Source organism: Geotrypetes seraphini, chromosome 14 (assembly GCF_902459505.1).
Source record: "Geotrypetes seraphini chromosome 14, aGeoSer1.1, whole genome shotgun sequence".
Lineage (NCBI taxonomy): Eukaryota > Metazoa > Chordata > Amphibia > Gymnophiona > Dermophiidae > Geotrypetes > Geotrypetes seraphini.
The window spans coordinates 48,111,921-48,124,601 of record NC_047097.1 but is presented as its reverse complement, the minus strand read 5'-3'; the positions used below and the strand labels follow the sequence as shown (position 1 = coordinate 48,124,601).

Below are 12,681 nucleotides of genomic sequence, written 5' to 3'. Positions count from 1 at the left end.
TCTATTTTCTCCAAGATTAAAAAAATCTTTTGCAGATATCCATAACACGATCAAAAATCAGCACTTAACTTATTGAAATCCACCTTAATAAAGTCCTTTTGAAGTCCTCAAGGGCATATGTCTATATCAAGATCAAACAGACATTGAACGGATAATTCAAACGCTTGTAACTTGTTAGAGTCCTTTAGAAATTCAAGGTTCCATTGAAATCCATTGAACTTCTGATCTTGATATGGACATATGCACTTGAGGACTTCAAAAAGACTTTATTAAGGTGCAAGCCATTTGGATTTCAGTAACTGCCTCTTTTACAAAGCCGCGTGGCAACAGGCCCGAAGCCCTTTAAATCTCTATGGGCATCGGGGGCCGTTAGCGCAGGGCAGCCGCTAGCACGGCTTTGTAAAAGAGGCCGAAAGTTAAGTGCTAATTTTTGATTGTGTTATGGATATGTGCAATAGATTTTTGATCTTTGAGAAAATATACTCAAAATAATGATTAAATAAATTATTATAAGTAATAGACACTGTATTGGTATATACCTTCTCTCTTTTTCCCCTTATTTGAATTATTTGTTGAGAAGGTATTTCTTTTCTCGTTTTTTGTTATTGTTTTTAAAATAAGTGCCTTCTTGGTATAGATTTACACCCCCAATTGCATTGAGAGGTGATACTGCTGGGGGTGAAAAGTGTACAGTAGATAGTGTTTTCAAACATGAAAACCTTTTCCTAAATGTAAAACCTGTTTACCTGTGGAAAATTCTTCATAGAAATCCGGAGGAGTAGCCTAATGGTTAATGCAGTGGGTTGAGATCCTGGGGAACTGGATTCAGTTCCCACTGCAGCTCCTGGTGACCCTGAGCAAGTCGCTTAACGCTTCGTAGCCCTAGGTACAAAAACTTAAAATTGTGAGCTCACTGGGGACAGAGAAAGTACCTGCAATGATCAAACATAAACCACACTGATTGTACCTCAGAAAGTCAATATATCAAATCCATGACCCTTTAGCCTGTACTAAAGAGATTTTTGGAAGCCTATTTTTAACAGAAGTATGTATGTATGCATTGCTGTAAAACCAGAAATGATGTACATACTTTTCCATCCCACTCATAATATACCCACATCATGCTCCCATGGAAACTCTGCATGCTGTAGTATCTGCATATGTAAATAGCTGATTTCTAGAATGGCTACTCATATATGTTGGTCATTTAACACAGTAACAGTAATTTATTATTTCTATAGTACTACCAGACGCACGCAGACAGACACGCAAGAGACAATCCCTGCCCAATAGAGCTTACAATCTAATTATGAGACACACACACATGTACATGGTGCTATTTACACTGTAGGACTACACAAGCCTTCTAAATTGGCCTCATAACTGTGAGTAATACCCATTTAGAAATGGTTGATGAAGGTTTTTCTAGTAGAATATAAGTAAAGCTTCGTTTTTTAGGGCTTTATAAATTGTATATTTGGTTTATTTTCCAGTTAATTAGGTGTTCTTTGAAGGTAGAAAAGTCAGTGTCTGTTAGTGTTTTCGTGCCACAGGTACTATGACGCGGTACCTTTTTCTGGTGAAATCAAATATGTGCATTTGTGTCTCTTAGGAGCTGTCAGCGTGGAAAAGTCAGAAAAACTGAGGTGGAGGATACAAGACAAGCCAGGGAGAGGGGTGAGAGGACTAGAGGAAGCGGGGTTTTCTAGTGTTTATCCAATAAACACCTAATTAACCCCCCCCCCCCTCTCCCTCCTTTTATAAAACTGTAGTGTAGAGGAATTCTATGAGCGTTGGAACTGTTACTGCTGTTGCCGGCGCTAAAAACCATGCTACGCTTTTGTAAAAGGGGGGTGGTAAATTTGCATTGAGGGAGTTTTATCATGTTTACAAGCTACAACCTAAAATCAGAAGCTACAAGTGTCATGTAGGGAGCAAAAAGAGCAATAACAATCGTGGCCAGGCCATTCAAAGAGGAGCATGCCAGTATCTGCTTTAATGTGCAGACTGCTTTCTGTGGATAGAAGCGGAAGGACAGATGACTTTTTCATTTTATTAGGTGACATCACCATCAAGATTTCATACCATTTCTCGGTATTCTCCCTGCTCAGGAAGCTGTTCCTGGAAGGCTCAATAAATGACCTGCCACATTTAAGTATAACAGAGCTCCTTGTTGCAAATAGAATTTAAGAAACTTAAATTGTGTTTTCTTACTAAGCACTTTATTCTTTTCAGCGGGTGTTGTTTTATTTTGGGGTGGAGTGGAGGAGGGGTTGTTATAGAACAGAACGGCAAAACGATTTTGATTCCTTGTGCTTCATAAGGGATAGTTTTGAACGTATTCTGCATTCCCTGGGCTGAAATTTCCCTGTGACTCTAGTGAATAGGGCTTTGCAGGAAATTATTCAATCTTAATTTCATTATTTATAGTAATCACTATGTACTTTATAAAATTTATCTCACCTGATTGAAATTAAATTTATCATAGAAATTTTGTCAATTAAATAAATACTTTGAATAATCTTCAACCCCTCGATAAACTAGGAGGAAGGTATATAAGAACATAAGTAGTCGCCTCCGCCGGGGCAGACCAGAGGTCCATCCCGCCCAGCGGTCCGCTCACGCCTGAGCAGCGGTCCCTGACTAATTTTATACCTACCTCTACACTTATCTCTAAACCTTCCACTACTCTTATCTGTACCCCTCAATCCCTTTGTCCTCCAGGAACCTATCCAGGTCTTCCTTGAAACCCTGTACTGTGCTATTTCCTATCACAGCCTCCGGAAGGGTGTTCCATGTGTCCACCACCCTCTGTGTGAAAAAGAATTTCCTTGCGTTTGTTCTAAATCTGTCCCCCTTCAATTTCATCGAGTGACCCCTTGTTCTTGTGGTTTCTTTCAAATTGAAAAATCTGTCCTTGTCAACCTTTTCGATGCCCCTCAGGATCTTGAAGGTCTCTATCATATCTCCTCTGAGTCTCCGCTTTTCCAGGGAGAACAGCCCCAGCTTCTTCAGTCTGTCAGTGTATGTAAGGTTTTCCATACCCTTAATCAGTTTAGTTGCTCTTCTCTGGACTCCCTCAAGCAATGCCATGTCCTTTTTGAGGTACATTATCATACATAATAAACAGATGTCAGTGTATAGGACCTCCTATAACGTACGTTATCTCAAGTCTGTATTCTGTCCAAGTTCAAATAATCATTTATACCAAACCTCCTTCCCTTCCCTTAATGCGCTAACTAGTATCTTTATTTGATTTATTTAATTTAAGTTATTTTATAATTCTATCTCTGTGATGGTCAATTCCTTACACTTCTTACCAATTGCTAAATCTAATATCATTTAATCAATTCATCATTATAATTATATACCATCAGTTAAAAAATTTTTTTTTATATATAAGTCTCTTTTATAAGTATATCAGCAACACTTCCCTGTAGCAGAAAGGGGCAGCATTAAGGAAGGAAGGGAACATGAGAAAGGGGATAGGACCACCTTTCTGTGGTTACAATCAAAGCGGTTTACATATAATATACAGGTACTTGTTTTTGTACCTGGGTCAGTAGAGGGTTAAGTGACTTACCCAGAGTCACAAGGTTCTCGGGCCACTGCACTAACCATTAGGCCACTCCTCCCTCTGAAAATCAGCTTGAAGGTCGATGTTGGGGTCTGCTTTGTTTTCACTTTTTGAATGAACTTTGTGCATATTCTCTTCTCGCATAAAGTTTGTCACTAGCATCTCTCTGAATGATGAGCGCATGCTTTTCAACTACATCGGCATCAGTTTAGTCCTAGCAAATCCCAGTAGTCAGATTTGTATTTATGCAGAGAGCTATGACTTTTTTTTCTCACTGGTTTAGTGCATTCTCATTCTTTCTTTCTTTCTTTCTTTTTAGATTTATTCTCCTGACCACACCAGCAGTAGCTTTCCATCAAACCCATCAACGCCAGTCGGATCACCATCACCTCTCACAGGTAAGTCCTATTTTATCTTTCAGCTTTCTTGTCCAAAGTTCTGTTTCTGTTCAGGAATGGTTTTATCTTTTAGTAAAAGTTCTTATGTCATAAATATTAAGAAAAAGTGATGAAGAACTGAATAGTATTAGAAAAACATGAAGGTACATATTTACTAAAACGTGTTAGATATTTAAAGTGGCTTTTAATGTGTTTTAACGGTGCAGTACCCTGTTAAGTTTGCACAGTGTGTTCACTATTGGCATGTGCTAACTGCTGTGTATCTGTGTGCCTTCGTGACACCTGTTCTATAAAGAAAAGCAGGCACCTATTTTAATTTATAGAATAGCAGATTAGATACGATTGATTGGCTGCCTTCCCTATCTACTATTGTACACTTGTTTAGTCTGTGCACTGCTTGGTTCTACATTATAGTTAAAGCAGTATAGTAAATTCCTCAAATAAAAAAAATAAAATAAAAAGCAGGAGCGTTTATATTGGTGAGAGAGCTGGTGTAAATGTTCACACCTAAAAGCCAGAGAAATGTGCATAATTTATAGTGCTCTGTAGTTATTTGCAAAAGTAAGTCCTGCCTGTGTGTATGCTCATCTGCAGTGGTGTAGCAAGAGGGTGGCGGGAGGGTGCGGACCTTGCGGGTGCCATCTTTATGGGGAGCGCTGGTGCACCCCACTCCCATGTACCTCTTTAAATGCTTGCCGGCATGAGCAACATATTCCACTTCAAGCTTGTGTCGACGTTGACTCCCTTCTGACATCACATTGAAATCACTCTCCACTAGAGGACTTGCTGCCTTGCGCGGAGACTAGGGCTGTCTTGCCTGTGGACAGTAGCGATGAACATAAAAAGACCCTAGTCTACCTATCCATCGTATCCATTATCTCCTCCTTTCCCTAAGAGATCCCACATGCCTGTCCCATGCTTTCTTGAACTCAGACACAGTCTTTGTCTCCACCACCTCTAGTGGTGAAAAAAGTATTTCCTTAGGTTACAAGGGAGTGCGAAAAAGTTCTTTGCCCAACCAAGAAGGGAATGACGTAGAGCCATGAAACTTACAAGTTATTCCACATATTCACCCCTAAGTTCAACACACTTGATACATTGTGTCTGAAGTTTCTGAAACCCTTCCAAAAATACTCTGATGTCTAGTCACTGAAATACTGCTCCACTGCTGCAATCGTCTCCAAATCACTCAAAAATTGTCGTCTTTTCAAACTGTTTTTAAGGTTTGGAAACAGAAAATAGTCAGATTGAGTAAGATATGGTGAGTAGGGTGATAAGTCTATTAACTGAAACTCCCAACTGCAACAAAACAGCCATTGTTTTGCCATCCTTCTGAGCAAGTACATTGTCTTACAAAAAGAGAACTCCTTTCCGCAGCTTCCCTCTCTTTTTTTTTCAATGCCTCCTTTAATCAGCACAGCAAGTTACAGTAGTATTCTGTATTAACCATTTGGCCCCTTAGAAGATAGTCATTACAACACCTTCCGGATCCCAGAACACTGACCATGACCTTTCCTGCTATAATTTCCTTGACTTTGGAGTGCTGCCATTGCATGGACTGTTGTTTTGTCTTGGATCATAGTGGTGTAACTATGTTTCATCAACAGTAGCTAGTTGTTCCAAAATGTTGGCACCAGCTCGCTGAAAATGCTGCAAAATCAACTTGGAAGGGTCCACTCGAGGTAGTTTCTCATCATCATTCAAACACTTGGGTACCCACTTGGTTGACAATTTCTGCATACCCAGCTGCTTGTACATTATACACCCAACACATTCCCTGGATATCTGTAGTGTCTCGGCAATTCTTGTAGTCAATATTTGCTGATCTGCCAAAATCAGGTCATGGACATGATCAACAATTTCAGGAGTTGGCATAATTTGAGGCCTCCCAGACCTTGCTGCATCTTTGATCTTGAAAACTCCATGTTGAAAGTTTGCACACCACTTCTTCACTGTGGAGTATGATGAGCATTTGACACTCAATGTTTGCATCATACATTAATGGAGTTTTCTTCTGCAGGAATAGAAACTTAATGATGGCTCAGAGTTCCACACTTGAAAATGTCACACTTTTCGTTGACATGGTTCAATCAATGATCTGAAAAAATATAGCATTATGATTTTGCAAATTGGCACTTTGCAAAATAATATAACACTCTTTTCAGCTACAGTGGCAAAATAGCACTCTGAATTTAGGAAGTTGGTTGGGCTGAGAACTTTTCATTACCACCTCTTACTCCTGAGCCTATCACCTCTTAGCTTCATCCTATGTCATAAGAACATTACAATAGACTTACTGGGTCAAACCAATGGTCCATCAAGCCCAGTAGCCTGTTCTCACTGTGGCCAATCCAGGTCCCTAGTACCTGGCCAAAACCCAAGGAGTAGCAACATTCCAGAGCTTCCTTTCAAATGAAAAAGATTTGACTCATGTACATTTATACCATGTAGGTATTTAAATGTCTTTATCATATCTTCTCCCACCTTTCCTCCAAAATATACATATTGAGATCTTTAAGTCTGTCCCCATATGTCTTATATTGAAGATCATTTACTGACTCCATCCTGTTTATATCTTTTTGAAGGTGTGGTCTCCAGAATTTTACACAATATTCTAAATGAGGTCTCACTAGAGTCTTATACAGGGACATCAATACATCCTTTTTCCTACAGGCCATACCTCTCCCTATGAACCCGAGTATCCTTCTAGCTTTCATCATCACCTTTTCAATCTGTTTGGGCCATCTTTAGATCATCACATACTATCACACCCAAGTCCCGCTCGTCTTTCATGTACAAAAGTTTTTCACCCCTTAAACTGTACTGTTTCCTTGGGTTTTTGCAGCCCAAAGGCATAATGTGGGGGGGAAGCATGGGGGAAATAAGTGAGGAGAGATATTGAGGGGCTGCAGAGTGAATGCACTTGTAGGTCAGTAAGAGGAGTTTGAATTGTATCCAGAAATAGATGGGAGCCAGTGAAGTGACTAAAGGAGATGGGTAATGTGAGTATGGCAGCTCTCACAGAATTTTGAATGGATTGAAGGGAAGAAAGATGGTTGAGCGGAAATCCTGAGAGAAGCAAGTTGCAGTAATCTAAGCAAGAGGTGATGAGAGTGTGGTAAGGGGTTTGTTAGTGTGCTTAGAAAGGAGAGGTCGGATTTTGGTAATATTATAGAGGAAGAAGTGACGGACTTTAGCAATTTGTTGGATCTGAGCAGAAAAGGAGAGAGAGAAGTCAGATGACCCCAAGATTGCAAGCTCATGAGACAGGGAGGAGAGTGTCATCCACAGAAATAGAGAATGGGGGAGGTGGGTCAGGCTGAGACTCAAGTCTGGATTCCTGTAGAGATGTCTGGAGTGGAGAGGTAGATCTAGGAGTCATCAGCATAGAGGTAATACTGAATACCATGGGAGGAAATCAGTGTACCAAGGGAGTGGATATATATGGACAAAAAGAGAGGTCCCAAGACAGAGCCTTAAGGTACACTGATTGACAGTGGGATAACAGTGGAGGAGGATCCCCCATTGCATACAATGAAAGTGGGATAGAGAGAGGAGAAAACAGAATCCTGGAATCCCAGCCGGGACAGCGTATCGAGGAGTATATGATCATCAACAGTATTGAAAGCAGCGGATAGATCAACATGAATGAGGATAGAGTAGAGGACTTTGGATCTGGCCAGGAACAGGTCATTAGAGATTTTAGCAAGAACAGTTTCCATGAAATGAAGTGGACAAAAACCTGATTGAAGTGGGTCAAGAATAGCTTGAGTTGAAAGGAAGTCCAGGCAACGGTGGTGAGCAGCACGATCAAATAGCTTGGATAAGAATGGGAGGATAAGAATGGGGCTATAGTTGGAGGGGGATGTGGGGTCTAGTGATAGTTTTTTGAGGAGAGTTGGAACTACAGCATGTTTGAAGACATTGGGAATAGTTGCAGTGGAGAGTGATAGGTTGAGGATGTGACATTGGAGGGATGACAATGGGAGAAAGAGCGCTAAGTATTTGGGTGGATTAGAGCAGCAGGTTTGGAGGAGGAGAGAAGATGTGCAGTTTCCTCTATAGTGATTTCAGAAAAAGAGGAAAAGGTGTTAGGGGTTGAATGGGGGAGGAGGTGGCCTACTTGAGAACTCAAGGTGAATTTTGTGACCTTAGAAACATAGAAATAGACAGCAGATAAGGACCACGGCCCATCAAGTCTGCCCACTCTAATGACCCTCCCTATTTATCTTTGCGGATAGATCCCACATGTCTATCCCATTTGGCCTTAAAATCTGGCACGCTGCTGGCCTCAATAACCTGGAGTGGAAGACTATTCCAGCGATCAATACCCTTTCAGTGAAGAAGAACTTCCTAGTGTCACCGTGCAGTTTCCAGCCCCTGATTTTCCACGGATGCCCCCTTGTTGTCGCGGGACCCTTGAAAAAGAAGATATCTTCCTCCACCTCTTTGCGGCCTGTGAGATACTTGAATGTCTCGATCATATCTCCCCTCTCTCTACGTTCCTCGAGTGAGTAGAGCTGCAACTTCCCTAACCGCTCCTCGTATGGGAGCTCCTTGAGTCCCGAGACCATCCTGGTGGCCATTCTCTGGACCGATTCCAGTCTCAGCACATCCTTGCGGTAATGCGGCCTCCAGAATTGCACACAGTACTCCAGGTGCGGTCTCACCATGGATCTATACAGTGGCATAATGACTTCCGGTTTGCGGCTGACGAAACTCCTGCATATGCAACCTATGATTTGTCTTGCTTTGGATGAAGCTTGCTCCACTTGGAGAGAAAGAGAGATGGTGGACAATAGGAATATTGTATTGTTCAAACAGAAAACCCACAACAAAGGAATACAAAAATCAGAACACCACAAAAATCCTTTATGTATATATAAAATAGGAGACTATCATGTCTGCATGACACAATATTTTTAACTTGTCACAATAATTTTACAAAATCAAACATCAATGATGAATAAATCCAAATATTATAAAATGTGTGTGAGGGGTCCTCATTTTCAATATCAGTTTACCAAAAACCTGACCCCACAATGGAGGATTGCTTAGATCTTAACCCAAATTAGTATGATCAGTAGGAATATCCCTGGACCTCTTGCATTGCGAAAGTAAAATATCTTAATAACTAATCATTAAATCTCAATTTGGTCCAAGTTCATGCAAGCAAACATTAGTCAAATAATTCAAATGTTTGCCTCCAAACACACCATAAGTCCTGTAATCCAATGTTAAGCTCCACACTTGTATCAATATGAACAGTTGTAAAATTCATAGCAGTATATCATCAGTTATGTACATACAATTCCCTTGGCACTTATCTGTTGAACTCCCAGATGAATATCAAAAGCAGGTTTGAAAGTGTTCCATTTTGGAAATCTATCTTCCTTCTTCAGGAACCCATCGCTGCAAGAGGGAGACCAGCGTGTGTTATGAATGGCAAAGTGTAAGAGAGAACGCCAACCCGTTTCCTGCAGGAAATAGAAAAAGCATGATGACATATCTCTTGCAATGTGCTCAAATAACTTTATAGATAACATTAACAATTTCTGTCATATTCTTTAAATGATCTCAGCTTTCACCACATGTAAATAGCTGATTAGATGACAATATGTCACTCAATAAAATCATTTAATCCCTATGGATAAACCGCTTGTAACTCAAAGATCCAAAACTGTTCCCGTAGTTGTAATCGGGCCAATAAAATCATCAGGAATCTGTTCAATAATGAGCCATTTAAGATTTTAAAAAATAAAGTGTGGTCCATATTGATATAGTGTGGGACATAGGGGAAGTCAACAAACTTGGTATTTAGACAATTTTTGTGTTCAATCAGTTGGGGCCCGCATAAGACAAGCAGGTGAATTTAGGACGGCTCAAAAGTATTTTTCCTTTGTAAAAAAAAAATAAAATAAGTACCCCAACCCCTCTCCCATCCCCTCCGACAATGCTCCTCTCTTCCCTCCCCCTTCCCTCCTGCAATCGTCAAATTGCCTTTCTGGCCACCCTGCGAGCTGCCACAAGAAGTTGTGACAGCCATTTTGGGAGGCAGCTGCGAGGAGACTGCTTCTGCCCCTGAAGACCCCCAACTGGGCCACAAGGTATATAGGTAGGCCTGGGGGAGAGGGTGGCCGGATTGGCGGGGGGGGTGGTGAAACTTTGACTCTGGCGGGAAATGAGGACATGGCTTGACACTGAACACTGGGGCATAATTTAGCCGGCAGTAATCGGTGCTTTAAAAAACTGACTGTTGGCAGCTGAATATTGAGGGGGGGGGGGTGTAATTGTTCCCAAAATACTGGAATTTGGTGGTGGGTGTATCGTGGCTTCTTTTTCAGTCTAGCAGAGCCTTTATAGTTTCTTAGTTTTGTAATGTGCGTAGCAGCTGTGAAAAGCCTTCCTTGTAAGTTGTTTTATATCAGGTATGCTAAAAGTCTCAATTTTTCTAAATATAGTTTTTGGCAACAAGTTATCAGCCTTCATAAGTTTTTAAGATGTGTGCGGTATTCAATTTGAAATCTTTTTGCTTGGATGCAACAGGCTGTTCACTCCGTATTTCTCACATACTTTGGATTTTGCACACTGTATTCATTTCAAAGGATTCTTTGTTTCAAAATAAATGTTCACTAATGCCGTCTTTTCTGTCACCTGCAGTATGAGTGTTGGAGTGCTGTGGATCGAAGAAGATGTCTTTCAGTGTAGGGATGATGATAAACTGTGGGCAGCTGCTTGAAGCTATTAGTGGCCAACTGCAGCTTTCTGGCCTCAGCTGCCTAGCAAAAGTTGAACAGCTGTTCTCTGCCCGTAGACAGGACTGTGAAAGGCCCATTGACTTAAGTCTGTTGTTTAACAGGGATCTGGAATTACACTTGGGCTGATATCATTTCAGTGCTGTTCTGCACTATAGTTGAGCACTGCTAAATTAGCAACAGCAGTTTTTACATCAGGTTGGCTTTTATTTATTTATATCTAATATAATAAAATGCTAGGCCGCGCATGCGCACTCTAAAGTCGTGTTCCCTGATCCGTCGCGGACATGAGAGTGCGCATGCGCGCTTAGTACGTCGCCACAGCCTCCCTGCTTTCCACCTCGCGCCGCTGCAGTAACGGCCCCACACTCGCGTCTCGCCTTCGTTCAGGAGCCGCCAAAGAAGAGCGGCGGCCTTCCTTTCCTGCCTCTCCCATGGTGCGGCTCAGCGCTCGCGCAGCCCCGGCTTCCCCACCATCCCGCAAGCCCCGGCCTCGGCACTGAGTGCGCATGCACGCAAAGGCAAAGGCGGTGCGGAGTGGAGCCATGAAACAATAGCCACCATCGGGGGATCATAACCAGTGGCATAGTAAGGGGGCGGACCGCCCCGGGAACCATGTTAGGAAGGGTCCGCTGCTCCAGTGCAAAAATCTAAACTTTTTTTTACTGCCACATCGTGGCCCTGCCCCGCCCCAGGAGAGGGACCTGTCTCGCTCGCTACGGCATAAGCGAAACCGCCGAGGCTGAGCATTTTTAGTGGACTGGATGGGGGGAGAGAGGGGAGAGAGTGCGCAGCGGCTTTAAACTTTAAAATAAACTTTGGCTGGTAGTGCTGTTTTTCCGTGATGGAGGTCTGCGCGAGTTCTCCCAGGGCCTGGCCCACACCAAGATGCGCTCCTACAACACTACAGCTAACAGGCGAAAAGAAAACAAAAGAAATGGAGGGAGAGAGAGAAAGGGGGCTGCTGTATGAGGAGGGGTGTGCTAAAAAAAAAAAAGGCCAAGGAGAGAAAGAAATACGGACACACACATCTATTCTAGCACCCGTTAATGTAACGGGCTTAAATACTAGTCTATATATATAATAATTTTTTTCTTATATGCCACCAAACCGAAAAAGTTCTAGGCGGTTCACAACAAGGTGAGCTAATACATGGGATACAGACAAAATAAAAATTAGAATAATGGACTTAAAAACAGATAAAGACAGAAAGCATATACAATATAATGCAGAAAATACCGGCATGGCAGGGAAAGAAATAATACATAGAACAGATTTTGATTTGCCCATTTTGATTTTTTTTTTTCTCATGTCCACAGTGATTTTATATTGTCTTCTGTTAAGTCATCATTAATCAAAACTTTTATGCATAAAGCACAAAGAATTTAATGACTTCTTCATATAATTCACATAATGCCATTAATTGGGGCTTGTAGCTAGCAAATACAAAATGCATTTTCCAGCAGGCCACAAACAAGTGTTAATCCAATTTATATGCTCCCTTTTCAGTTTTAATATAGCAATAGTGAGTTTCATTCAGCCAGCTGATTTTCATCTGTCTTGCGGGCTAACAGGAGAACTATACCTGTCTGGAAGAAGTTCACTGTATTTGCATATTATATATGATTTTTTAAAAGGCAAGGGTCAGTGTGGAAGAAGCCCAGGGTGCCTGAGTAGCTGCTGCAGATATATTTTCTGTATCAACTGAAAAACCTTTATGCTACGAGATTGGATTGAGTGTTGTAGTAAAACAATGACTATCCCCCCCTGCCCCACACACACACCTTTTTACTCTGCTCTCATATCTAAATTGACTTGTTCATGTTTGTCCTGCTGAGGTCGCAAATCTGAGAGAATTTGGATTTCTGCAGGTGCATTTTGATTTTCAGCCAGCAAAATCCTGGAAAACATGTGCATTCAGAGCTGCTCTTTAATGAGAGTTCTCTGCCTG

At 41.5% G+C, this 12,681-nt stretch overlaps 1 protein-coding gene across 13 annotated transcripts in view; it reads left to right on the top strand.

Moving 5' to 3' along the window:
• Positions 1-12,681, top strand: part of TCF12 (transcription factor 12) — an 807,409-nt gene that overhangs the window by 703,558 nt on the left and 91,170 nt on the right. For all 13 annotated transcript variants that reach the window (XM_033920038.1, XM_033920035.1, XM_033920040.1 and 10 more), the window contains one exon: positions 3,897-3,975. In XM_033920038.1, coding sequence (XP_033775929.1) covers positions 3,897-3,975 — 79 coding nt within the window. The remainder of the gene's footprint in view (positions 1-3,896; positions 3,976-12,681) is intronic.